We start from the raw sequence: 25,857 nt of genomic DNA, 5'->3' as shown, positions 1-25,857 counted from the left end.
GGCGCTCTTGCACATCTGAGTTTCTGCTCTGGTTCTATATTGTTTCCAGTTGTTGTCCTGGGGCAACCCATGGTTTAACTCAGGGGTAGTCAAACTGTGGCCCTCCAGATGTCCATGGACTACAATTCCCATGAGCCCCTGCCAGCCCTCCAGATGCTCATGGGAATTGTAGTCCATGGACATCTGGAGAGCTGCAGTTTGACTACCCCTGGTTTAACTGTTCTAACAATTTTAAGAGCTGTGCTGGAGATAATGGAGAAACATTTTAAAGTTGGTTCCTTAAACAAGTGTATTACAGTTCCTCTTTCAGACCTAAGATGTCTGATAGAGGACAAAGGGGAAGAGAATCATGTCGACAACCAGTGGTTTTGCCTGGAATTAAAAGGACCGCACCCAGGCATGACCTCTAACATTCTGTTGGTAATCTACTCACATGGATCGAGTTCTTGGTAAATGCTGTATCAAATACAATTCTGACTTCTAAAGCATTAAAAGATGACACCTCTTTTCTAGGGATTATCTAGAGAACGCAGTAGAAGCAGCATGAATAGTTACTTAATAAGGAACAATTGCAAAGCATTATTACATTATATTAAATTAATGTCCCTGTTCCTGACCTATACACATTCCCTTTGGAAATATGCACAGACTAGAGCTCTCAAGTTTCCCATGATCAAGTCTCTATTGCCCTTAAGGAAAGAAGACAGAAAGGGGAAAAGAAAGGAGGGAAAATATTACTTTGTACTAATATTGTACTGTATGCCTCTTTATTTTGTATTTTATTTATTGTTATATGAAAAATGGAAAAAAATTACTTTGTAGAATATTTTGAAGTCGAAATATAACAAGTCAAAACCGATCATTCCCAGGGATTGCTTGACTGTTAAATTTTTGGACTTCTGTGTTACAGGTTTAATTGCTTCATTGGACTGTTACCAATTTTTGTGCTTCCCTAAATTTAGAGAGTGTCTTTTGGCAAACAGCATAGCCTTTTGATTAAGATTCACATTAGTGATCACATGAAACAATATTTTGATTTTCTAGTAGCTTCAAACATTTATTTTCTAATGTTTAAATCTCCTGCTATAGCAGGTGACTGCCTGCTAGCAGTTCCTGACCCCCTCACCCCCACCAGTAGGTAGGGCAGCAGGGGGAAGAAAGAAAGAAAAACAAAGGGGGATATCCTTATGGCACTTCAAGTGAGAACACAAAAGTGACCCTGTCAAGGCAACACTCTAGGAATTCCTCTGAAGCTATGGTAATCTGAACTGAGCCCTTGGATATATTTTTTTCTGCCCCTAGATTCCTCTGCCAGTTCCCAGCGCTCAGCTAGCAACCCTAGCATAAAGCCGTCACTTGCAGAACCGTATGTATGTATGGGGCCACATGGTCGAGAACCAGAGCATGTGAAAGCAGAGAGTGCTCTGGGTGGGCTCACAAAAGCAAGGCATGGTGCACCTGATCCTCCTTCCCTTTCACAAAGAATATTGAGACACAGAGGAAGTGGCAAAACAGCATGTCCAAGGCCAACCAAGGATACCAATGGCAAAGCCAAAACCTGAATCACAATTAAGTTTTTTTAAACCAACCCCTTACAACTCAAAATTTTGCACCACCTCAGAGGACAGTCATGGATCAGCAGCACTACAGCTGAATCCACCACGAGCCTTTGGAAACAAACACACCCTTTTGTTCTCTAGATAAACAGGTCAGCCCACAATCATCCTCTTATGGCTAATCATCCTCTTATGGCTAATTATAGGTTCCATTCATTGTATTATCTGGGCAGGAGAAATATGAAACCTGCTTCCCAAGAGGTATCTTTTAAATAGATATTACATGACACCACCACTTTAAAGGATCTTTTGCGATAAGTAATTTGAGATTGTCTGACTGGACTTCCACCCCATTCAGGATGAACCGTTATCTTCCCTGCAGCGTAAATAGGAAACACCAAGGGCATGCAATTTCCACATGTCCTAGGATGTTGTAGAATGTTTCCATTCAAGTTTGCTGATGATGTTGTTCAAGGAGCCAAGAATTCCACAGTTCTTACTCTTGCAGGGAGATGTGAAGCACAAGGCAGACCTCACCCTGCTCGAAATATGACAGTCTGGGGAGAGCGTCAGAAACTAAAGTGCATCCCAGTTTTAAGTGAATTTAACTGGTTCGGAAATAACAACAAATGGGAACCAAAGTGAATGACATAATTTCATTTGTTTCAACAGGAAACACATTCCAAGAACTTCTATTTTATCATTCAAATTTCTAAGCAGTAAAACTTGAATCAAGAAGAGCAACAGCTACAAAAATATACAAATTAAGGCAAGCCCATAGAGGGGTCTAAAATACCAGAAGCAATTTTTAAAAATTAGCTGAAGCCTGAATAAAGAGACATTTAGAGAATCTGTATGCTGCCTTTCAGAACCTACTCAAGGCAGCTCATGCTTTTCACTTGGCATTTATAAGCCAGTAAGGGGTGTGGCCAGGCTTTCCCACTTTTCCCTCCAATTGCACTGGCCCCTCCACACAAAATATGTTGTTTCTTCGGATCAGTGGGCTTTAAGAAGAGCATAGGGAGCAAAGTGGGGCGGGGGGCTGCAGAGGGAGGAGGGAATTGAAGGAAATCACCACCCCTTCCTCTGCAAACAGAAATGCCATTCCACTTGGGGGACTGCATGCCTGGATATTGGTCACATGCTCCTCAGCAGTCTGTGTCCCCCCCTCCAGGAAACCAACCAGCAGTGAATTAGTTCCAACACATGGGGGGATTATTTTGCAGGAGGGGCAGGAGGGTTATTTCTTGCAAAATAAAAATAAATGCCCTGGTCCGCCCCACAGCATGGCAAAGCCAACCAGGCATTGTTTGCCCTCTCTGTACCACCACAGGACAGGGAAGAGCCAGGCCTTCCTGGCCACAGGACAAGCCCTGTTGGCCCCCGCAGTGGGCTAAGGGAACTTGGAAAATCCTGTGTTCCCTTAGCTTGGGGCTTCTGGGGTCTAATCTACAGCAGGCCCAGGAGGGTGTCATATAGAACGTCATATAGAAACAGGGATTTGCCCCGCTTCCATATGATTGCCCTCTTGACCTTTTCCGCCCGTGCGGAATAGGCCCCAAGGAACCTCCATGGAAACAACACTGGTAACAGCTCATGCCTTTATAACAAGGAAGGTCTCATGCAGTTCCAGCAGAAACCCTCCAAATCTAGCGCATTCAGGAGCAATGGGAATTCAAGCCATCACAGGCAATCCCTTTCAAACTCCCTCCATCATTCTCAGGCCAGCATAAATAGTGGCTGTCAAGGCTCATCTTCTGGCCCTGTGAACAGATGATGCTCTTGGCTGGTGAAACTGCCTTATGGGATTTCCCCCACCCACACCAGAAGATAGATCACCATTGTTTGCCCCCTTTGTTATGTCAAAGGAGTCACCCGATGTAGTAAAATCGAAGATCAGAAACTCCCCCGAGAACGTCTATGGTACAAAAATGAGACACAGAGGACTCATCAAGCCACACTGTAAGCTGCCTTGTATAGCCAACACCATCTGCTAGTGGGTTATTTGTATAGTGCCAAGAAAATCCTGAGATTACAACTGACTCTTCCTCTAAATGGAGAACTGCAGTAAATTGATAAGAACTGGCTCTCCTAACAAGCAGTTGCATAGAACACGTATTGGGGTTAAGTGACATAACAGCAATGAAAATTAAGTCCTGAAAATCAAGCACCCCATTTCACAAAACAAGCAGAATATTTGTTTTACGATCAGCGAGACACTCACATTTAACATGGCCACCTCCAGCTGAAGTTAAAAGCCTATCAGCAACGAGATGTTACAGGCTGCTCAGTTTATCTCACCTGTAATTATCTGTGCCCAACGAATCAGGATCCCTCTTTCACACTCAAAGCACCTGAGGACAGGTTTCCAAAATCTCAGAGCCACTTACTACATAAGAACAACAATTCCCTCACTCATGCCTTTTCTCCCCTAGATCTCTGAAGGAAAAACAAACCTAGCTGAGGTTGGACAAACCTTTTCCCAACACAATGCACTAGCAAAGGAAATACATACGCATTTGGTAAAACAAACAACATTCAGCTGAAATAGAATCCCAACAACTGACTAGTTCTGCTCACCCTTGGAGAGCCCATCAATGAAACCATCAAAGAAAGGAGATCAATGAGGCACCCAAAATTATAGAATGAGTGGCAACACAAAGCCATTGAAAGGAACATGGTTTTACACACTTGAGCCTACAGAAGGCCAGCAAGTTCAAATGCTATTATGAATGGCTTAAGTCTTGCCCACACCACATGCTAGAATAAACTCACTATCCTGAACTAACCATGAGTTTTGCCACCACAGGAAACGCCCACAGCCAGTTTTGCAGCATTTCAGTAATCGTAGTACAGGGCAATGGGCAAGAGACAGATTTCTCTTTCTCAGGGGGAGTAAGAAGGCACACTTTGCATTTATGAACCCCACTAGGACTCAATGCCAAGCTCTGTTTTCATCAGTTTTGGCTTCTGTGTATTCAGAGACTAACAAATCAAATAACAAAATGATAATGGGCATTTTCATTAATGTTGTTGTACAGATTCCAAGCAAGGACATCATGATATTCACAATTCTCTGAATCATTCTTGGCCCCAAATACCCACTAATGCCTCCCACCCTATAATAGCTCTCTTGCTTGCTAAACAAGTCTCTGTGCCTGCTCTGCCATATGCTCTACTTTTTGGGGTTGCCAAATACTTCCTTTATAGCTGTCCTGCACACAACAATTGTACTTGCCTAGAAAATGAGAATGCTTCCCCTTGTCCACCAGAAATATTTTATTTGGGGAGGATGTCATTGTTGAGATGGATGGGTTACAAATAAGAACGTCTTTTCTGATGAAATGAAAACCAAACTGATGAATAAAAATCAACCACTTTAGTAAAAAAAATCCCCTAGATGTTGCTTTTAAAAAACAAGAAAAGGAGATGAATAGATCCCTACTGTTCATAGGATAGCATCATTTTCAGCAGCTGAAACCACTGAAACTAGGGTTTTGAAAGGCCTCTGCCTAATACTCTGGCTGATAGGATTCCACTTCTAACACTGGATTCTAGCATTGGGCTAGAAAGATCATCCGTCTGGATGAATGTAAGGATAGTTCACAAGATACCCTCTGCAGAACCCAAGAATGATTAGCACAGAATCCCAGCTGAGCACTATCCATGAAAATATCTCAGAGCTGCCCTGGGAGCCACTGCTTTCCTAAGGCAGCTTTCCCACAAACAAAGAACGACAGAGTTCACAGGCCACTTACACAAACCTTATTGCAGCGGGAAGCAGCCAGAGGCCATCCATTTTAGGCGAGGCTCAAAGTGCCAGCTACCCATAAAATGCACATTTGTTACTTCTGTGGCAAATACTATTTCTCAACATGATTGCATCAGCAATTACAGGCTTTTGGACTCTTCCCACACACACTCACACACACACACACACACAAACTTAGTTCTTAATCCTGATCGTTCCACATGCAGAACAAAAGGAGACTACAATATGAGCTTGTTCCACCTGGCAGGTGTATTCCCACTGAGAATGTCAAACTTAAAAAAAAAATACCCAAGGCATCCTGTTTTATTACTGCCAGGCTGGACCATCTCATTGAGGAATCATATCAAGGTTTGGAGAAAGGGGGCTGAAGACAGACATGGAAAACAGAGCTCACAGCTCCATGACTAAAGTAAACATCTTCATGATGCTGTGCTCACCTTTATGTATGAACTGGTAAATCCCATTTCATAGTAGCTGAGAAAGTGCGCCTGCACACGAAAGCTGGAGCATGTCCAGAGGAGGGCAACAAAGATGGTGAGGGGTTTGGAGACCAAGATGTAAGAGGAAAGGTTGGGGGAGCTTGGTCTGTTTAGCCTAGAGAGGAGACAACTGAGAGGGGATCTGATAAATATCTTCAAGTATTTAAAAGGCTGCCATACAGAGGATGGAGCAAAGTTGTTCTCTCTTGCCCTGGAGGGATGGACTAGAACCAATGATATGAAATTAATGCAAAGGAAATTCCGTCTAAACATCAGGAAGAAGTTCCTGACAGTTAGAGCGGTTTCTCAGTGAAACAGGCTTCCTCGGGAGGTGGTGGGTTCTCCATCTTTGGAAATTTTAAAACAGAGGCTGGATAGCCATCTGACAGAGAGGCTGATTGTGTGAAGGTTCAAGGGGGTGGCAGGTAACAGTGGGTGGTTGTGAGTGTCTTGAATAATGCAGGGGGTTGGACTAGATGAATCAGGAAGTCCCTTCCAATTCTATGATTCTATGGAATAAAACTCTGTTGGTCTTAAAGGTGCCACTGGACTAAAAAAATTATGCTGTGTTATTCTCAGACACATATCCAATAGGAAGACTGTCCAGTAGTCAGGATTTTCTATAGGCTAGGGCATCCTTTTTCAACCTTTTGACCCCAGATACTGCTGGGCAAACGTAAGGGCTTGGAGATGCCTGCAGGAGCTCTGTGGATTAAGCCAACTGGAATTATAACATTGTAAACCCAGCCAGAGAGCAAAGGTGTGATGATTTTGATTAACAGCAAAAGCTCAAAGTATATGAAATCCAACCTGCAGGAGCTGAAACAGTATGGGACGCATACAGGTTTCAGAGCAAAATATAGGGGAATCCTTTCATCCAGATACCACTCTCCAAACAACTCAAGTGGCATGAAGGATTTCCTTTCCCAAACCAAGCAAACATCCTGCCTTAGAAAAATAACTCCACATCTCCATTTACTAGTTGAGGAGCAGGAAGCAATTTCACTCCCTTCAGCATTTTCTGGTCAGGTCACGTTCCCACTCTCAATCAAAGGCGATGCTGCACTCTAAATTAATTTATTTTCTGCTACCCATACAGGCTAATCAAGGACGTACAATGCAAGCCAACGAAAGAGATGAGTTTTTAACTAGGCCTTTTGTGCCCAACATCATATGGCCACAATTCACCCAAGGAGGAGGGGACTGAATGATGTTTCATAACAAAAACGAAGTAACCTCTGCAAAGAAAGGTTGCTACCAGAGAGCAAGCCCACAGGGCACAGTAAATCATGAAGGCACATGGGAGCAAAGGGGCTGAGAAAGTCAAAGCTTATGGCATATTAGGCCATCAACCACTGCCTACACTAGGAGCTTGATCAGAGGCAAAAAGCAAACACAAATCTCTCTCTCTCACACTGGCAAAAACGGGAGCACTACACCCTAGGCCAGGGATAGTCAACTTGTGGTCCTCCAGATGTCCATGGACTACAATTCCCATGAGCCCCTGCCAGCATTTGCTGGCAGGGGCTCATGGGAATTGTAGTCCATGGACATCTGGAGGACCACAAGTTGACTCCCCCTGCCCTAGGCGACACATCGTCACAAGATACGATTGTAGAAAGGATTACTTTGTCTGTGACAGACTGAGCCAGAAGAAGCACACCACCACTACAAGCCACTAAAATGGGGAGCACTAGTGCAGCATCATTGAAAACTACAAGCGGTGAGAATGTTCTTCATAGCTTAGACCCTGCTTTCCACTCTGACGCTGCTGAGGTTTCTTTCTCCAATCTGCATATCTGAGGACTGCAGTCACACTACTTATTCCCCCGCATATCCAAGGGTGGATTTTCTCCAACTCAACGAGGAAATGCGGGCCCATGGCATTCTCTTCCAGATGCAGATGCCTTGTCTATTTTGGAGTTTCTTTTCCCACCACTACCCATGTCACGGACATTGTGCCGAGGTCTCCGCTGACTGGTTGGCTCCCAGCAGAGCAGACCCTTTCATTTCTGGTGCTGCCTAAAATCTATCAGAGGTTTCATACTGCTAAACTGTTTCTCCTAATGTATAAGTCCTCTTTAAATTATGTGAGAAGCACTCATACAAGAAAGAGTTAAAGATCAGCCATCTCTGCCTCCAGCTGCCTTGTGCTTCACAGGCAGGGGAGGGAGGAGAAACAGGTTGCTCTCTTTTTCCAAGCTTGGCAATTTGTTTCTTAGAAGAAGAAGAAGAAGAGTTGGTTCTTATATGCCGCTTTTCCCTACCCGAAGGAGGCTCAAAGCGGCTTACAGTTGCCTTCCCATTCCTCTCCCCACAACAGACACCCTGTGGGGTGGGTGAGGCTGAGAGAGCCCGGATATCACTGCTCGGTCAGAACAGTTTTATCAGTGCCGTGGCGAGCCCAAGGTCACCCAGCTGGCTGCATGTGGGGGAGCGCAGAATCGAACCCGGCATGCCAGATTAGAAGTCCGCACTCCTAACCACTACACCAAACTGGCTCTCAGTGAGGAGGACACATTGCCTGTCTTCCTTTGGGGAAAAAAGTAAGAGAAAACACTAGAAAACCTTGAATTAGGGTTGTATACTTCAGGTGCTGGAGTGGCTGTTCCAGCCCGAAGTGGCCAGCGCTGTGACACGGGGAGGGGGGGAGGGGAGGCGCTGGTGGGAGTGTGCAACCTGGCACCTGCATGCAGGTGCAGAGCTCTGTGCCTGCGTGTGTGTGCTGACTGGCGTGCCTGTCCCAGCGCCACTCCTTCCCCCCCCAGCTTCAGGCTGGAATGGCTGCTTCGGCGCCCGAAACACAAAACCCTACTTTGAATACAGTGTGTCTATGTAAAGACTTCTGAAAAGTGTTTCCCTCTTATCCACCCCACAATTACAATCCTTTTTAAAAGGAAGTGTTAAGTGTCCCCTTAACTTTAAAACAAGAAGCACGGAAATGCATAAATGCAAAGCCCAGAAGTGAAAGCCCTGCTCCTTCTGGAAACCAATCAACAGAGACCAATTACGTAACAGTTCAAACAAATGGAGGGAGGGGGAGAAAAAAATCTTTGCAATCCGGGTTTTCTTATTAACATGCAGATTTAAATGCTGCAGTTTGGAGGAGAATATCACAGAAAGAAGATAGGTGCAGAGGGCAGGAACAGATGTGAACAGGATGAGGATTAAAGAGATACCACTTCAAATCAAAATTAAACTGTGAGTGCAGACAGGACCAAGGCCAGCTGTTTTGTTCCTCCATGAGCTTAGTGGCAGACAGCCAAATATGAATACGGCTCTGATCCCCTTTTTACTGACAAGCAACTTTTGTTTATCAAACCCATCTTTCAGCCGAGTTCCTGCCAAGAAAATATTTTGCAAGACAGCACAAATCTGTTAAAACTTGGATCATTGCAAATTCAACAAAAGGATGTTTAAGTGAACTGGAGGGTTGCTTGATTTCTCGGTGTGATCAAATTAACACAGGGCTGGTTTTTAAAATGTGGATTTTTTTAATGCAGATTTTAGGAAGTTAAAACACCGAAAAGGTTTCAGTGCTAGAAAACTTACAAACATGCATTCAGTTCTTGATTCAAGCAACACAAAGTGTAAAAAACAACAACCAAGAACAGTACTATATTAAGCAAGGGAGTAGAAAACATGGGCCTATTATGTATGCACATCTTACTGCAGATTTTCAGAGCAGGAAGCCTTTAAGCTTGATTTTGCAGTCTATGCCCACCTTACGCACCTTTCTTCTTCTGCAGCTACAATTATAAAAATGTGGTAGAACTGCAGCCAGTTTGGCATAATGAAGATGTTTAACAGATCCAGGCATCACATTGACCATTTATGCACTGGGAACGTCACTGACCCAGCTACCATGCACGAGCACAAATCAGGGGAAGATGAGGTGCACCGGACCAAATGCTCCCTCCTGTGAGTGCAGGAAGAGGTGGGGCAACCTGCCACGACTAAAACTCCAGCCTGGCGGCCGATTTGTTCGCAGCCTGGCGAGCTTCTCGCTTCGGGGGGGGGAGGGAAGAAGGAGCCGCAGCTCGGCACCAGGCTGCAGCCCGCGGGTTGGGGACCACTGCACTAGGGGATTCTCTGAGAAAAATGGGAGTAACATGATCTCATAATATGAGGAACATGTTGATTGTGCAGAATGCACGGTATAACTTACTGACAGATGCAGGCATTGCAAGCTGTGATCTTTGGCAACATGTATGCAAGTGTGTGCACAAGTACAATTGCATCAGTCCCAAACTGGCTGCAATTCTATCACGTTTTGTACAAGACTACAGTTTGTATCGGGGGGGGGGGGGGGTCTTCTGCCAGAAGGTCTGGAGAGATCTTTTAGTCTTATGCCACTAAATTGAAAAAAGAGGGTGGTATTTTGCCAATGCCCTAGCACAGCTGCATCGTAACACTAATTTCCTGGCCTTCCTTGCAAATTTGCATGGTTTTCTCTTTGATTCTCTAATCTGGTCCTGCATGCTGGTCATGATCTTGGCAGGTTTTCAGAGTTTGTCCTGTGCTGATCTGTCCTCCAAATCACAAACAATTCTTAAATTTGGCAGTTTGCATGTAGTCCAGCCACTATTTTAATGTTAGGCTTCCAGCGATGGCTAAAACAACTCCCAAAAAACTTTGTTCACTAAAGCAGGGGTAATCAACCTGTGTTCCTCCAGAAGTTTGCTGGCACGGGCTCATGGTAATTGTAGTCCATGAACATCTGGAGGAACACAGGTTGACTACCTCTGCACTAAAGCATTAAAGCGAAATGTGTTTTCAAAGCTTTAAGATTCCCATATCAGTCTCTCTCCTCACATCTCATGTCAATTTCATTCTGCACTGATGATCCCTCCTCTTTATTTTGTTTGCATGCAGCACTTAAATCCTTTTGCATGAAGGAAGTTGCTGTTTGATTCCTCTCCAGTCCCCCTTTAAAGTCAATATCAACAGGGAACTAAATCTCCTACAGCTCCTTTCAAACGCTTCCCCCAGTCATTTAAATTTTTTATCCAGCAATCCAAGACTAGTGATAGTCTCATACTGATAGATTTATGCCACTCGCAAAAAAAATTTAAAATTTTAAAACAAACGGAAAATGGAGCTTGTATACCGATGAAAGGAGGAGACTGACAAAGTACAGAGTGACTGGAACAACTTTGATGTAAGCAAAGGCGTGACCTTCAAGGGGTGGCAAAAGGGTGGGGGTAATCTGAGGGAATCTGTACACTTTTGAATTACCTTTAGGTTTGAAGCCAAACTAGGGAAAAATAAGCACAAAAGTACTTTCAGAAAATCTTTCTGAAAAATAGTTTCAGAAAAAAACAGCAACCAGAAAGTGAACTAAGCAATGAAGGTAGGAAAATAAATGCAGAATGACAAAGAAAACCCAACAGCGATGCAGGCGAAAGCAAGGAAAGCCACATGTGCATAACAGGATATTTCAAAATGGAAAAGAATACAACAGCCTGTTACTTTTGCATAAACTATGCTGGCTTTTCTGAAGCATGCATAGCTGGCAGAAAAAAACTATATGAGCAACCATAGCAAATAATTCACAAGATATCTTTTGGCTGACAGCAAGTCAATAAGTTGCTAGTTGTCGATCTTTTGGAACTACAGCTACCAGGGAGTGTTCAAAACCATCTATAAGTCAGTAACAGGACTGCGCTGAGGGCTCACATTACTTGTACTATTTAATCTGGTCAGCTCAGCTGAAGGTGCATAGAAGAAAGGAGGTGCCTCTAACAGTAATCCATCAAAAGTCTAGCTCAGCAGGTCAACTGCATCATTATAGGGATGTTAAAAGTATGGGACAAAATGGCAGTAGCACAGAGGGTTAATGGTTAAGGTCAACTGGCTCATACTCTAAAATGCCACCCATCATTTTCTTTCTTAGTTGAATAAAAAAATTGAAATACAAAAAGATGGGGATTTTGACCACTTTCTATGCAATACAGAAGACCCATATGACACCAGTGTCCTAGGTCCAAGCATTTTCATATTTGGCCGGCTTCATGCCTTTTTTATTTAGTGGCTTGGTTTCCTCAATGTCTTTTCCATTGAGTAATTTAGTTTCTTCATATCATTGGAGCTGTGAAACTGAAACCATAACATTCTAAGACCTATAATTGGTGCTGTTCCAATGTCATTACAGCTGCTAGAAATCCTGAGTAGGTTGTTGAAAACAAAGTATTTCTGGAAAGGCCATTATTAGTAGGGATCGGAAAGGAGACAAGAACAAGTCCTTCCACACATATAAGCTATGTGGGTGGAATTTGTGTCATCGGTCCCACGGTAAGGGACAGATGTCCATAATAACATCAGCTGAACATTGATACTATAAATAGCACCATTGTGCTTTCAGTACATTCTCATTTTAAAAAGAACTGAAATGTATTAGCATTTTCCTTTTCATAAACATGGTAAATGAGAGAAAATGAGATGATTAGAGAAGACACAGAAGATAAAGCGGGAGGAGGGCGAGGAAATAGCAGCAAAAATCAGAAGATTACATGAGTGCTTGATTGGCAAGGGGAGTGACACCCTTATTCAATTGGATGCCAGCCTCCTCTACGCACACTGCAGAGTGAGGTCGTAGAACTCCATGGAGGTACAATGGGCTATAATCAGGTTCCCTGACATTTTTCAGATTGTGGGCACATTTGGAATTTAGGTGCAAGTAGGAAACATCTGTCATGGCCAACCACAAAGCATCAGTGAAAGAGATTATGACTATAATGAGATAGTTAATGAAACCACATCTGGCAGTATCTGTTTTCATTTTGTAGGCATCTAACACACGTCACCCCAAGGGTCAGACATGACCCAGTGCTTGCACAGGGGATACCTTTACCTTTAACACACGCAAAAGGGAAAGTACTTCTCTTTGCTGTCCCCTTTACATGACTCCAGCCATTTTACCTGGCTGCCTGTGGAGGAGCAGGGAATCAAGCCCAGCTCTTATCCACTGCAACAAGCTGGCTCTTGAAATGGTCTTACCTGCCTGGCAACCCTCCTTGCTTCCCAATATGGTTTAGAGTCTTCTACAGCTTTACCGATCTTCTTCACAAGTTCATCTAGCTTTATTGTCGCTTCAACCAGGACAGAACGGAATTTCTGACGAGCATCCTACAAAAGGAAAGAGAAGTTATTACTTAAACAATTCTCATTACTACACACATATAGTCTTTATTACGGTACTAGACCAATAATCAAATTACAATGTACATAAAAGTATTCATTGGTAATTAAAATAGTATGAAATTTAACACACCCCAACTGTAAGAATCAACAAAATTACATTTTTAAAATTCACATGCATTATCTCTAGCAACTGAGATTATCTTTACCTAAAGGATAGATTCAAATGGGTAGCCATGTTGGTCTGTAGTAGCACAATAAAATCAGAGTCTAGCAGCACCTTTAAGACCAGCAGCACCTTTAAGATTTATTCGGGGCATGAGCTTTCGAGTGCAAGCAGAGTAGCACCTTTAAGACCAACAAAGATTTATTCAGGGTGTGAGCTTTCAAGTGCAAGCAGAGTGCAATCGAAAGCTCACACCCTGAATAAATCTTGGTTGGTCTTAAAAGTGCTACTGGACTCTGATTTTATCTTTACCTATAAGTTACTCCAAATTCACCCAGCTCTTCCTTGTTTTGATTGCCCTCCAAGCAAATTTGGCAACAACAGAAGTTATTTCGGTGTGTTTATCAATTCTCATTACCAGTAATTAACTCAACGTGCATTGCTGCTACCTGCAGGAACTCTTCAGAGCAATATTTCTGGGAAAAATAATGAAAGTTTCTGAAGTCTAAAAGATCACCATATTAATGAGAGCCCAACAAGCACTCCAAGATGCCCACCAACATGACCCTTCTTGCCAAATCCAGCACCTTGTATAAGAAGACAATAGCTTCATTGCGTTTTTAAATCAAGAAAGCTTCACTCCTGCAATCCGGATTTAGGATTTCTTTTATTGCTAAAGTGTTTCCAAAACTCCCCAAATCAGGCATATTTTTGGGGAGTTACGCTTCAGCCTCATATTGTCGTTTACTTTACAATAAAGGTTGTAACTGCATTTTATTCTTTAAACTGATGAGCTTCTAAACCTAACCTGCAGGAGTACTATGTTCCTTTGGACACATGAAGCTGCCTTATACAGAATCCGACCATCAGGCCAGTGGGTCTCCGGGATCTCAGGCAGGGGTCTTTCCCATCACCTTTGTGTAACTTTTTAATCCTGCGATGATGCACTTCAGTTTAAAAACTGTTTATGGGTGACATCAGTTTTTATAATGTAATCACTGCTGGAGAAATAGGTCAGGGATACAAAACAAAACGTAGCCATAATGAACCCTTGTCTGTGACAGTTGACTGTCAGCTCAATATTTCTGGCCATTCAAAGATATTGGGTTTACTTTCTCTAGCATAAATACTAATGTAAAATATTCCCTTCTTTGCGACGGACAGAAGCAGAGTGGAAACTGTCCAAGTGATCCAGTGTACAATGACTGGAATTACAGACATTAGGGATGCATGCAGAGGAAATTGAGTTTATAAACCATTCTTTGATTAAACTCCAGTTTAGTGTGATGTCCGAATGCTGCTGATCCCATGAAATCCGGTCAGCAGGAAGGCTGCAAATGGGGCCAAGGTCCACATTTTATCAGAGTTACATTTCAGCATGTGAATCCTGGTTTGCAGTAACTCTGGTTCATCATTACACACAAATCCAGGAATCCTAGCTTAAGCCCGGTTTGTTTGTTTGCTAGAGGGTACTGAGCCATAGAGTGGCCAAAGGGCCTCTCTGGTTCCTGTGGCACTTTGCTTCCACTGGGAGCAAACAAACCAAGATTCTGATCAGTCGTCTGCACTATTTAATCATTGAGTGTCACATCACACTGCCTGTACTAGATTTACACTCCTTAAGTCTCAGGGAGAAAGGCAGACTATAAATAACCAAATGCATAAAAAATCATGGCTGGTTCAATTAACCATGGATAATCAAAGCACCACAATGTAGCCAGAGGCTCAGGTTTCATCATGCATACTTGGCACTGAGGTCCTGAACAACAAGACTGTTGCATGCTCTCCCCCAACAAAAATCCTCTCTGGGGGTCCGTCTTATCATTCACATCCAGCTCAAACATTGTGTGAAAGTAAAATTCTTGGGAGGCCTCAGAACTGTGATTTGTTACCCTGCACATTCTCAGCAGCCCTGAGAAAGCTGCCCTTGCTATCCTTCAGATGAACCGGTTACAGCCAAAGTATTAAATGGTTTTCTACAGCCAAGGAAATAGCTATCTACTCTAGGAAAAAAGGAGAGCAAAATTTATTCTCTTCCTAAGCTCCAACTGGAGAGGTTGCATTGTCTTTTTGTCAAGCCGCTATAACAGAATCGTTATTCTTTTGACAGCCCATTACTCAGTGGAAAGGAATAAATTACTGAGTGCAGGAAAGGTTTGGTGCGGGTATTAAACTGCCATCAGCTTTATTAATCCAACATTAACAATTTAAATATTCAGGGAAAGGCCCATATTCCTGTGCTTTAAGGTTCCAGATTTTTAAGGGGGGGGGGGCAGCTAGGTTCAACACATGGATGCTAGACTCCATTCACACAATTATTTACTGTGACTCTGGACTATTGCAAATACAATGAACTCACTCTTGAAATCACCAAAAAGTCTTTGGGCAGCAACTCACAGCTGACTGAAGAATAAATGTTTGTGAGCATAAGAAACACCATGAGAGACGGGGAGGTGTTAAATATGAGGTAAAAATGACATGCAGACACAAAGGGACATGGGGCACAAATGGAAACAAGATCTCCTGGCCCAAGGAATAAAGATCAAATTGGCAATGGGCATGGCTCAATCCCTGCTGGTGATGAATCTTAAAGGAAGATTTGAGGCACACAAACCTCTACAGGTGGATAAATCCCAATGGGTCGCTGTGTTGATATGCATATCAGCAAAATAAAATAGGAATCCAGAGAGGCCCATTCAAAACAAGGCCCACTCAAAAGAATAATCAGTCCATTCAGAGTGGGTGACAACTATTCCCAACTGCTGATACGTAAGCACAGTAGAACAAACATAAAGTCATACCTAATCTAGGAAAGTGCAGGGTACATCTAGAAAGGCAGAACCGAATTGCAAAACAGAGGCATATTTCTCTTTCGTTAATTAACATCCTTAAAGGGTGGGGCATGCTCAGTCCCTGCTCAGGGAAGGGGGGAGTAATCATACTGTACTTCTTGATAAATCCTAACTCAACAATCTGGCAATGGATTCTCTCTTTGTTTCCTGCTTTTTGCAGGAAAACTGCGACTTCTTGTTGCCTGACTTCGCCCTTTCTGCTTGCAGAGTTTAGCATAAATGTTTCTTGCTCAGTGATGAATCATGCATCTGAGGTCTGATTCATTTAAGAGCTCGAATAAATGCCGTTATTCTTTAAAGCGCCACTGGACTCCTGGTTTAGAGAGGGACATGAACTTTCGGCAGTGAGCTAGAAAGTCTCAGTTTTGATTGACCCTAGTCTCAACTACATTCATCTGCAGAACTGACACTAACTCATCAGCTTCACACCGGATTCTCCCTCTGAACCATTTTCGTTGAAGTTGGGCGGCTCTCATATCCATTACTGAATAGCCGGCAAAACTGAAATCCCTATCCCCCCCCCCAAAAAAATAATAATGGTTTCCAAGGCTTTGCACAAAACCCAAAACTTCCAACTGCGAATGTCATTATTTTGTATAACTTATTCCGTTTGTTGAAGGCATAGACCAGTCAGATCTTCCTTTATTCACATGACACTTCATTTTAACAAATTGTGGTAAGACCTCATCCAGGCTGTACAAGGGAAGCCCGAAAGGGACTTCAAAATTCAGCATCATGTTGCATTGCTGTTGGGGGAGGGGGTGTGTGACAACATTCTCCACCATCCAAAAGACTTGACCCATTCTGGGTGAAGAGCTTTCTTAAACCATCCTCTGCAGCTTTCCAGTCCTTAAAACCAAGCCTAATGTCCAAATTCTGTTCCTTTGTGTCCACATGGGTCTTCCTCGCAGCACTTTCAAACACTTGTCCCCTCCCCTGTGATGTGATATATGAATCATCCCAATTGATAAGAATGGGAGACCCTAAACCAGTTTGAATTTTATTTTTTGGTAATTACTCCATGTGACTACATCCTAGGGCATTCAAGAAGAATGTTTTAGCTAAGCTTCGCTTATTTCAAAGAAATTGACTGGTTCAACAGTTACTTATTAAAGAGGATTTATGGTACAGCCAGTTCTTTATTCCTTTTCTTCAGTTTACTGATTTCACAGGATGATGGGTCTCTGTCTGGTGTAACCTCCCTGGAATTATACCTAATCTCCAGGCTACAGAGATCAGTTCTCCTGAAGAAAATGGAAACTTTGGAGGGTGGACATGATGACCATGTACCTAACTGAGGTTGCTGTCCTCCCTAGGCTCCATCCCTAGATCTCTAGGTGTTTCCCAGTCAGGAGCTGGCAGAAGAGACGGGGGGGGGGGGAAGAGTGATGGGTACCCTGTTTTAAATATATAAAGAAACCCCCCTTCATTTTTTTTCTTTCACAGATTTACCTAACGTAGGAGGATGTCAGGGTGGACTTGTGATAAACGTAGGCCACAACACTAAGACCGAGGCGTTGATATACAATCATGTCAAAAACTCATAGTTCTCACACAGGCTTGAAAACTGAGGCCTACAGCTTCTCTGAAGCCTCCACTCAGTGTTTCTGAAATGGGGATTTAACAGAGCCTAAAACAGAGGGCCAATCCACGCTGTGCATGTATTGTAGAGGTCCCATACTCAACTGGGAAGGGGTTCAATCCATTGACGCCTAATGTCAAAAATTTCCCTTGCATCCATTCAGTTCATCAGCAGTTTTGGCGTCTTTGGTACAGGCTCAGAGCCCAGTGGAGTCAGAGGTGATGTCTGTGTAAACACACCCACACTCTGGTATCTTACAATGAGAGCGTTACCTCCAAAGAGTTAGTCCATTGCAGCAAAGTGGGAAAGAAATCAAATGGGACCTTTTAAGACTAACAAACCCCACCATAAACTTTTGAAAGTGCATCTCACGTCTTCAATGACCAAGCTATTTTAGAAGAACTTTGTTTAAGCACCACATGAATCAGGCTTCTTGCTTGTGAGAAATAAAAAAACAGCAAGACTGAAAGGGTTGGGGGTCAAACAACCTCAAATGCATTTTGGACCATTAGCACATTTGTGGGAAAGCACACAGCCACCCTTCCCTATTCCCTATTCCCACCCATTTGGTAAACATGAGCCTCAACGCTTCAGTGCTAGGTCTCCGAGGGCATCATTTACATCAATGCCCAGGAACCTCGTGCTCCTAAGCAGAGCAAAGGGATACATAAACATGTGTCACAACTCATGCTCAGTGTGTCATTAAATGCTTGACAGAGACCTTGGCAAGAACAGTGCATTCTGAAAAGATGAGCTCTCCACCCCTGTGAGCTCAAACAGCCTAAGCACCCTTCACAGCGGATTTTTCACAACGCCTCGAGAGATTTTTAAGACGCGGAAATCAACAGTTCCCATCAGTTCTCTGAGTGCTTCTGGTAGCCAACTCCCAAAATTACAGGCTGTCCAACCACCGCAAATCACTTATTACTACTGGACCATAGAGTCAAACTGAGCTTAGCTAGTTTTATTTGGATTGTTTTGATTTGCAAACCTGGCACTGGAAGATGGAGCCAATGTTCTAACACAGGGGTAGTCAAACTGTGGCCCTCCAGATGTCCATGAACTACAATTCCCATGAGCCCCCTGCCAGCATTCGCTGGCAGGGGGCTCTTGGGAATTGTAGTCCATGGACATCTGGAAGGCCGCAGACTACCCCTGTTCTAACACAACGTACCTTCCAGAACAAATCCAACTAGGCTTCAGATGTTTACCGTCGTTTGAAATAAGGGTGAGTGACACAAGCCATACCGGCTAAATGCACGCAGTGACTCAAGTTTATAGAGAGCAATCGAGGCCCATGAAATCACTGCAGGAGTGCGTCACAAGCCTTCCCTCCACCTACCACGTGAAAGGGTCATCAAAAGCAGAGTTGCCAGGCCTTCCCTTTACCCCTCACCCTGGGAGACCACGTGTTCACTACCTCCTGAACTTATATGAACTCCAAGCAAGAGTCACACTGCTGCCAACACAAGCAAGGCTAGCCCTGTCTCCATCTGTCACCATGGGTGGGAGGAGATACATCTCCATCCAACTGTACTAAAATAGCCGTCTCAGTGAAGTAGCAGCGCTCCTCTGAGAAGGACCATCCAAGCCCCAAATGGCCTTCAAACAATCCGAGATGCCACTCTCAAGAGAACTGTAGGCAAGCTTCCAAGGCATCATGGGAGAATATGCACCCAAACCTTAGCCAAATCCCAGCATGGGACAAAATAAATACTATTAATTGCCGATCAACACAGACACAATGGAAGCGCAAATTTTACTACAGGTCTGAATTAATGGCGCGTGCTTGTCTCATATTAAAAAGACATCACATGTGTACCCTCACACACACCAAATAAAAGACTGCAGTTCCTGTGTAAACACTTCAGTCATAAACAGGCATATTAGAGAAACTAAGTATTCAAAATCCCTCTGAGAACGCCTCCCCCATAATCCTTTGCTGTAGCATTAGTGATCAGCTCTCTACTTTGTGCCAACAGAATTATAGATTTTAACCAAGCCCAATCAAAGGCTCATTAAGAAGCAATAGATTAAATTTATATGCATCTAGCAACGGCCTGATGCCTTTCACAAGCCATTTTCTCTATGTCACACAAGGAGACCATCACAGCCATCTACACAGCAGGCCTCAGCCGTCCACGAGCTGCAACTATTGCTCCACAGTACAACACAGGGATACAGGAATAGACAAAGGAAGCTATTCATCATCTTAGGAAACCACAGAAAGGGACATCGCTGTCTGGCCACCAACCTTCAAGATATGTTTTGTTTGTTTGCTTGTTTTGTGTTACGGAAACGGTTTACAGTAAACAAAAATCTTGAACGGCTCATGAATCGATGATTGACATCTGAGACTGTGGAAACTCTCATGGAGACTCATGCTGAGCTTAAAACGCTGCTGCAAAACCTTCAATCACCATAAGCACACGTGTTAGTTTTGGCATGACCAAAGTTGAATTTAGCTCACGGTGGTGAATATCCATGACTGTTCAGGAATGGGCTAGGAACAGCCATAAGTCAGCACACAGTGGGTTCTTCTGCCCCTCACACAGATAGTGCACATTAGTGGCCACAGAACAGCCAAACCTGAACAACTAATGATCCACCATGACTATCCAACATATCTTGAGGTCCACCAGTTGCTTCCCAAGCAACTTTGTTTCAGATAGAAGTTGCCCACACACCCAGGATGCCTCAATCTCTAGTGGACTCTTCTTAGCTTGGTGGATCACAAGCTATGAAGGCCTAAAATTATGATTAATAGGTCTGCTAGGACCCACCAATGGAAAGCTTGGTCCTCCTTTTCCCCGTCTCTTGAACCATGGAAAAGGTTGAGAGAGACATATTTCACAGTGTACCTCATAAGCAACACTTTCCCCTCCCTACAACTGAAGGGAAGCTAGGGATGAAAACATGGACATTTACACCCAAAATTAAACTTTGTTCATCTTGCAGGTGCCAATATGGCTACCCACTTGAATACATTTAAGGACAGAATTGTAGATCAGTGATCCCCAGAACTGTCTCTAAAACAAGCCATTCACATCTATAATTTATAAACATAAAGCACCTTGAATGAAAAAGAGTATATTTCAGATCAGTGGCCAAGAGGTTGTAGTGGAAATCTCTTCTCTGAAATTACCATCGTTCCTCTCCCCTGCCAATTTTTCAATTTAATTTTATTTATAATTGGATTTATAGCTCGCCACTCTCAGAAACCAGCTTACAGCAAGTCACACAAACAATCCAAACAAAAGTACAATAAAACCCATTTAAAAACCCAATACTACAAAGCAATACATAAATCCCAACAGATGGCAAAAAAACAGGAAGGCCCCTACAAGGGCAGCATTGTGGGGGGACCAAAATGGTTGGGCATCAAGATGGACAGGCACCATGATGGTCAGGCACCCAGATGGTCAGCACCAATGCCATGGGGGACCCATTGCTGGTTACTGTCTATTGGAGATGGGGAACAGAAGTTTAAATGTCAAATGACTAGAAATAAAGATTAGTGCAAACACAATATAGCCTCAGCTTTCAAAAGGTCCTAGAGAACAAGAGGTATGCATGCAAACCAAGAGGAGCAAGTAATGTGGACCTAGGCAGAGAATTAACTGGAGATAGGCACAAGGATGTGGGGCAATGGAAAAGACAATTCTACTGTTCAAAGACAAAATATGTGGATTAATGTCATAATAGTTCAGCCATACAAATACAATGTTTTATTCTACACCTCCTGGCAGGCTGGCCTCCCAGAAATATACCACCAAGTGGAGCCAGGGAAAAAAAATAAGTACCCCACTAGCCCTTTGAAAGTTTTTTCATAAAGTTCAGCGCATAAAATCCAAATGCATTTGCTGCAAATTATCAGATCAAGTGAACACAATGCTCCTTTTGCAAGGCTAGCTGTTCAAGGACTGTAACAGGCGCAAGAGAGGAAATCCCACGCCCCTTGCCCCTTACTGTTTGCTACATGTGCAGCTCTCCCCATATTCAGATTTAAATTCCTGGCTGGCACTACAATCCCTCCTCTCCCAGCCTGCAAACTCCTGTGGCCCAAGAGCCCACTTCATCCGTGCTTCGGCTTCCTGCAGTCATTTCTGAAGTCATGAACCACATTTCACGTCTCCCGTTGTCAGGAGATCCAGCGTTCCATATTCTGACATTTCTAGACAACGAAGGTGTGCTTAACTCTGTGTTCCGCCTCTCTTAAATACAGGTTCCCAACAGTGCCACCTTAAGTGGCCCTACAGCCTTCTGAGCCTGTCTTCAAGGGTGCTACTCTGCTCAGGGAGGCACTGTAAATTTCTTTCCCTTGGAAGCACCCTCCCAGAATACCACTGTGTTTAAGAGAAGATCAGTACAGCGGAAAGACAGTCGACCTATCATCCCCCAAAAGCAGTGTTTGCATACCTAAGCGTAGGATTAATTACCGTTGCGACTGCTGTATATGATCCCTCGGTGTAGGGTATCAGAGGATTACTGAAAGCCAGGGCGCTATACATAGTAATGTCATTCCAGTGTCTAGCGAGTGATGCCTGACCTACTTTTGCTTTGCTCTTTGGCTTAGTTCACATACACATTTTCATTCTTTTTTTAATGTCATCGCTGGCCCTCAGCGCAAAAAAACAAAACAAAACAAAACCCAAACCACACAGAGCTTTTTAAAAAAAAAATTAGAAATACAGCAAGATCTCTCCTAGGAGTATATTTACATAAGGGGGGGAATCAAACACACTACCTCAAGCTCGGTTTCTCTCCGATTAATATCATCTGTGGACTGATTCAGCTTCTCAAGCTCCCCCTGGAAGAAAGCCAAGAAAGAGGCTCATGTCAAACAGGCAGGAACTGACACCACAGGGAAGGAGCCAGGGTTATTAAAGTGTCATCTGGCATTTCGCACTGGGGCCCCAGCTGGAATGTTAAATGGAAACAGAAAGAGAGAAAACATTTCAAGAGCAAAGCAGAACTCAGCTGCCTTAAGACATCTGCAGTAAGACTGTTTAGGGGCAGGGGGAGAGGTTGAGAAATATTCCAAGGATTTAAATGGTCCTCCTTACAGACCCAAGTTGTTCTTGTTCATCATGGAAGTCCTGTGTTCCTGTTTAAATGTAGGGCCGTCATCATCTAAACCTCAAGGGCCCAGCAAACTTCACCAGGAGAAGAGGTTTACTCAGTGGCAAGCAAACCAGCATTCGAGAGGACATAACATATTTTCTTCCATTTCCAATTTCCTTTCAAATACTTCATCCTTTTCTTTTGATCCTTAACTACAGCACAGCTGGGGAAAAGTCATGCAGGTACATAGAAACATAGGGCTGGGAGGAGCCATACAGGCCATCTAGTCCAACCCCCTGCTCAGTGCAGGATAAGCCTAAATACACAATGAGAATAGAGTGCTTTTTAACTTCCAAACACATACAAGTCCTCGGCAATCCTTATAAGAACCTTTTAAGCCAGGTCAATATTATCATCTCCATATAACCAGTTGGTCTTGTGTGCATGGATTCTTTAGGTTGATCCTGTATTGAGCAGGGGGTTGAACTAGATGGCCCCATCCAACTCTTATGATTCTACGAGGCTGCCAGAGCTCACAGCTGAGATGACACTTAAAGACCACTGGGCTCAAACTTTAGAAGGTCCCATCCAAGCCACTTGGCTGAACCTCTCCCTCCAGCCCACATCTTTTTAAATAAGATTTTTAAATAACATGGCACCATGTTTCTGAAGTCCACTGATGGCCAAACAGGAAGATGCACTTCTATTTAAATGTTGACTTTTTTTTTGCATTTTTGTATTACTTAAGAAATTAGTTTAATCAGATCCATCCTTTTGTGCATGAAACTGCACACCATTAGGAGTGCCTTTTTCACCTCAACCTCTCCTCCTGGTATGGAAGGATTTAGCACCCAACAGGCCTACTTCCATCCTCCCCTCCAGGAAACGTAGAAGGTTTTTACAATCTGCAGCTGCTTAAAATGGACGTTTTTGTCTCACGAAACCATCGCTATGCTCAGGGATGCTGGGGAAAGAGGCGGAAACCCATGCCCGTCAACCTGCCAAGGAAGGTTTTCCTCGCAGCAACCTTGCCTGGGTCACCAGAAACCAAGACAGGAGAAGAGACGGGGAAGGAGGGGGGGGGTGAGAGAAGAGACATCCAGAAAGGGGAGCTTTCAGACCCACCACCTCCCCTCCAGCTGGGATTGGGGCAGAGCAGCATGCATCACTGCAAATCCGTGGGGGGGAGCCTTCTTGCAATCTAGCAAGGGGAGGCAAAAGCAGTGCGGCCTGGGGGTTAGAGCCCTGCTTCCCGGTGCCAGTCGTTCCAAAGCCAGGGCGCGGGCGAGGTGACCTTGAGCCAGCCAGCCAGCCAGCCAGCCTGCCTGCCTGCCTGTGCCGCGGCCAGGTTTCGGAAGGGTTGGAGAGAGAGGGAAGGGTCTCCCGCGGCGGCCTAAAGTTGTGCTCGGGTTAGGGGAGAAAAGGCGTGGGCCGAAGCAGGCGGCGAGTCCCTTAAAACGCGCGCCTGGGTCTCAGCCCCCGAGCCTGTCTTCCATCCCGGGAGGCTCGGCGCAAGAGAGGCGCCGCAGAGAAGGGCCGCCGCTATGCCCGCGGGCGCACGGGCGGCCGCTTGGAGAGGCGAGCCTGCGGGGCGTCCGGCGCGTCCTTGGCGAGGGAGCCCCTGGCGCTGGCCGCGCGCCGCAGAGCCGCCTCCGCGGACACCGAATGCGGGATTTGCAATGGGGCGGGCGGAGGGGGGAGGTCGCCCCTTCCCAAGCCGAGGGCCCCGGCCGCGCCGCGCCGCAACACCCCGCCCCGCCCCACCGGCCTTTGCATTGCGGGGCATGGCCGCTGCACCAGCGCCGCGCGAAGGGGCGTGAGCGCGGGCAGAGCTTGGCTCGCCTCCCGCCGCGCTGACCTGGATGCGGGGATCCACCTCTTCCTCTTCTTCCTGCGGCTCGCACTCGCCGTCGTCCCCCCGGGGCCGCCTCAAGGCCGGCTCCATGGCGGGCGGGCGAGTGAGCAAGGAAGGGGCGGCTGCTGCTATTGCTGCTGCTGCTGCTGCCGCCGCCGGCCCAAGCGCCTCTCCTCCGGAGCCTCTGCGGGGAGCCTGCCCTGCCTGAGCCTGGCTGCACGGCTGGGGGAGGCAGAAGGGGAGGGAAGGAGGAGGGGAGGAAGGGAAGGCGCTGCGCTTCGCCTCGCCCCCTGACTGGAACTGGCGCTGCGGCGGTGGCGGCGGCGGCCCGAGCGCGGGGACGGGCTCCCTCCTCCCCTCCCTCCTTTCTCTCGCTCTGACACGCGGGCATGTTCCGCCCCCGGCCTGTTCAGCCCACGTTTGTGGTGCATTCCGGGCTCCATCCTCGAGTCTTTGTTCGCGGCTCTCCAAACACCTCCTCGCATTCCCGGGGGGGGGGGAATCAGTCGGGGGTCGCGAAGTGCTTGTTTTTGGGCTGATTGTGAGGGGGGGGGGATAACTGTTTGGGACTCAAAAGAGGATGTGCAGCAGAGTGTGGGGCTAGGAGGGGGCTCATCCTGTTCCTGTAGAAAGGCTCAACCCCCCCCCCCGTTCCTCCAGGATGGGATTGGGATGGGGGTTAGTTGTGTTGACTTCCTATGGATTTCATCTTTCAGAGACCTCTGTGCCAAGCAAATCTTGAGTCCAGTGGTACCTTTAAGTCCAACGAAGTTGTATTCGAGACATGCACTTTCCTGTGCATGCATCATTGTGATGAAATGGAAGTAAGCCACAAACTAGCATACGGCCTAATGAAAGTGGCTAATGCATTTTCAGTGTGCTTTTGCAGCTGGATTTTCCAATGTGGAACAGGACAGTCTACTTCTAAAGTGCATGGTGGTGAAGAGGGGTGGCTATCCTAATCCAAGTGAACTTTTCCTTCAGGGCTCTCCCTGTGCTGTCAATTCCAGGAGTTAAATGTGTTGGCCCCGGATGGTGTACTGTGCGCCCAATGTACCTCCAGGCATCCTGTCAGCTCTGGTAGAGGAGGTAGCTTCCTGGACACTACATTTCCCCAGACTCCTAGTTCTGGGTGACTTTAACATGCATGCTGAGCTGCCATGCTCTAGGAATGGGTTGGACCTGATGTCAGCCATGTGACACTGGTACTCTCGGAAATTGTTGTTGGTCCTACCCATCAAGCAGGCCACACCCTGGACCTCGTTTTCAGCGCAGAGCTGAATGTGGATCTGGTTTCAGCTACAGCTGTGCCATGGTCAGACCACTGTGCCCTGAAGGCCCGGCTAAGGCTGCCACCCCCTCCTCAATTGGGTGTCGAGCACATTTTAGCT

At 45.1% G+C, this 25,857-nt stretch overlaps 1 protein-coding gene across 1 annotated transcript in view; it reads right to left on the bottom strand.

The window, feature by feature from the left end:
* Window positions 1–24,785, bottom strand: part of SH3BP5 (SH3 domain binding protein 5) — a 37,808-nt gene extending 13,023 nt beyond the window's left edge. The window contains exons 1-3 of the mRNA XM_077304484.1: window positions 24,470–24,785; window positions 22,295–22,357; window positions 12,807–12,935 (exon numbers count right to left, since the gene is read on the bottom strand). Of these exons, the coding sequence (XP_077160599.1) occupies window positions 12,807–12,935; window positions 22,295–22,357; window positions 24,470–24,556 (279 nt within the window). The 5' untranslated portion in view covers window positions 24,557–24,785. The remainder of the gene's footprint in view (window positions 1–12,806; window positions 12,936–22,294; window positions 22,358–24,469) is intronic.
* Between the last annotated feature and the right edge of the window lie 1,072 nt (window positions 24,786–25,857).

The sequence above is a fragment of the Paroedura picta genome, chromosome 11 (genome assembly GCF_049243985.1).
Source record: "Paroedura picta isolate Pp20150507F chromosome 11, Ppicta_v3.0, whole genome shotgun sequence".
Taxonomy (NCBI): domain Eukaryota; kingdom Metazoa; phylum Chordata; class Lepidosauria; order Squamata; family Gekkonidae; genus Paroedura; species Paroedura picta.
This window is presented reverse-complemented; position numbering and strand designations above follow the sequence as displayed.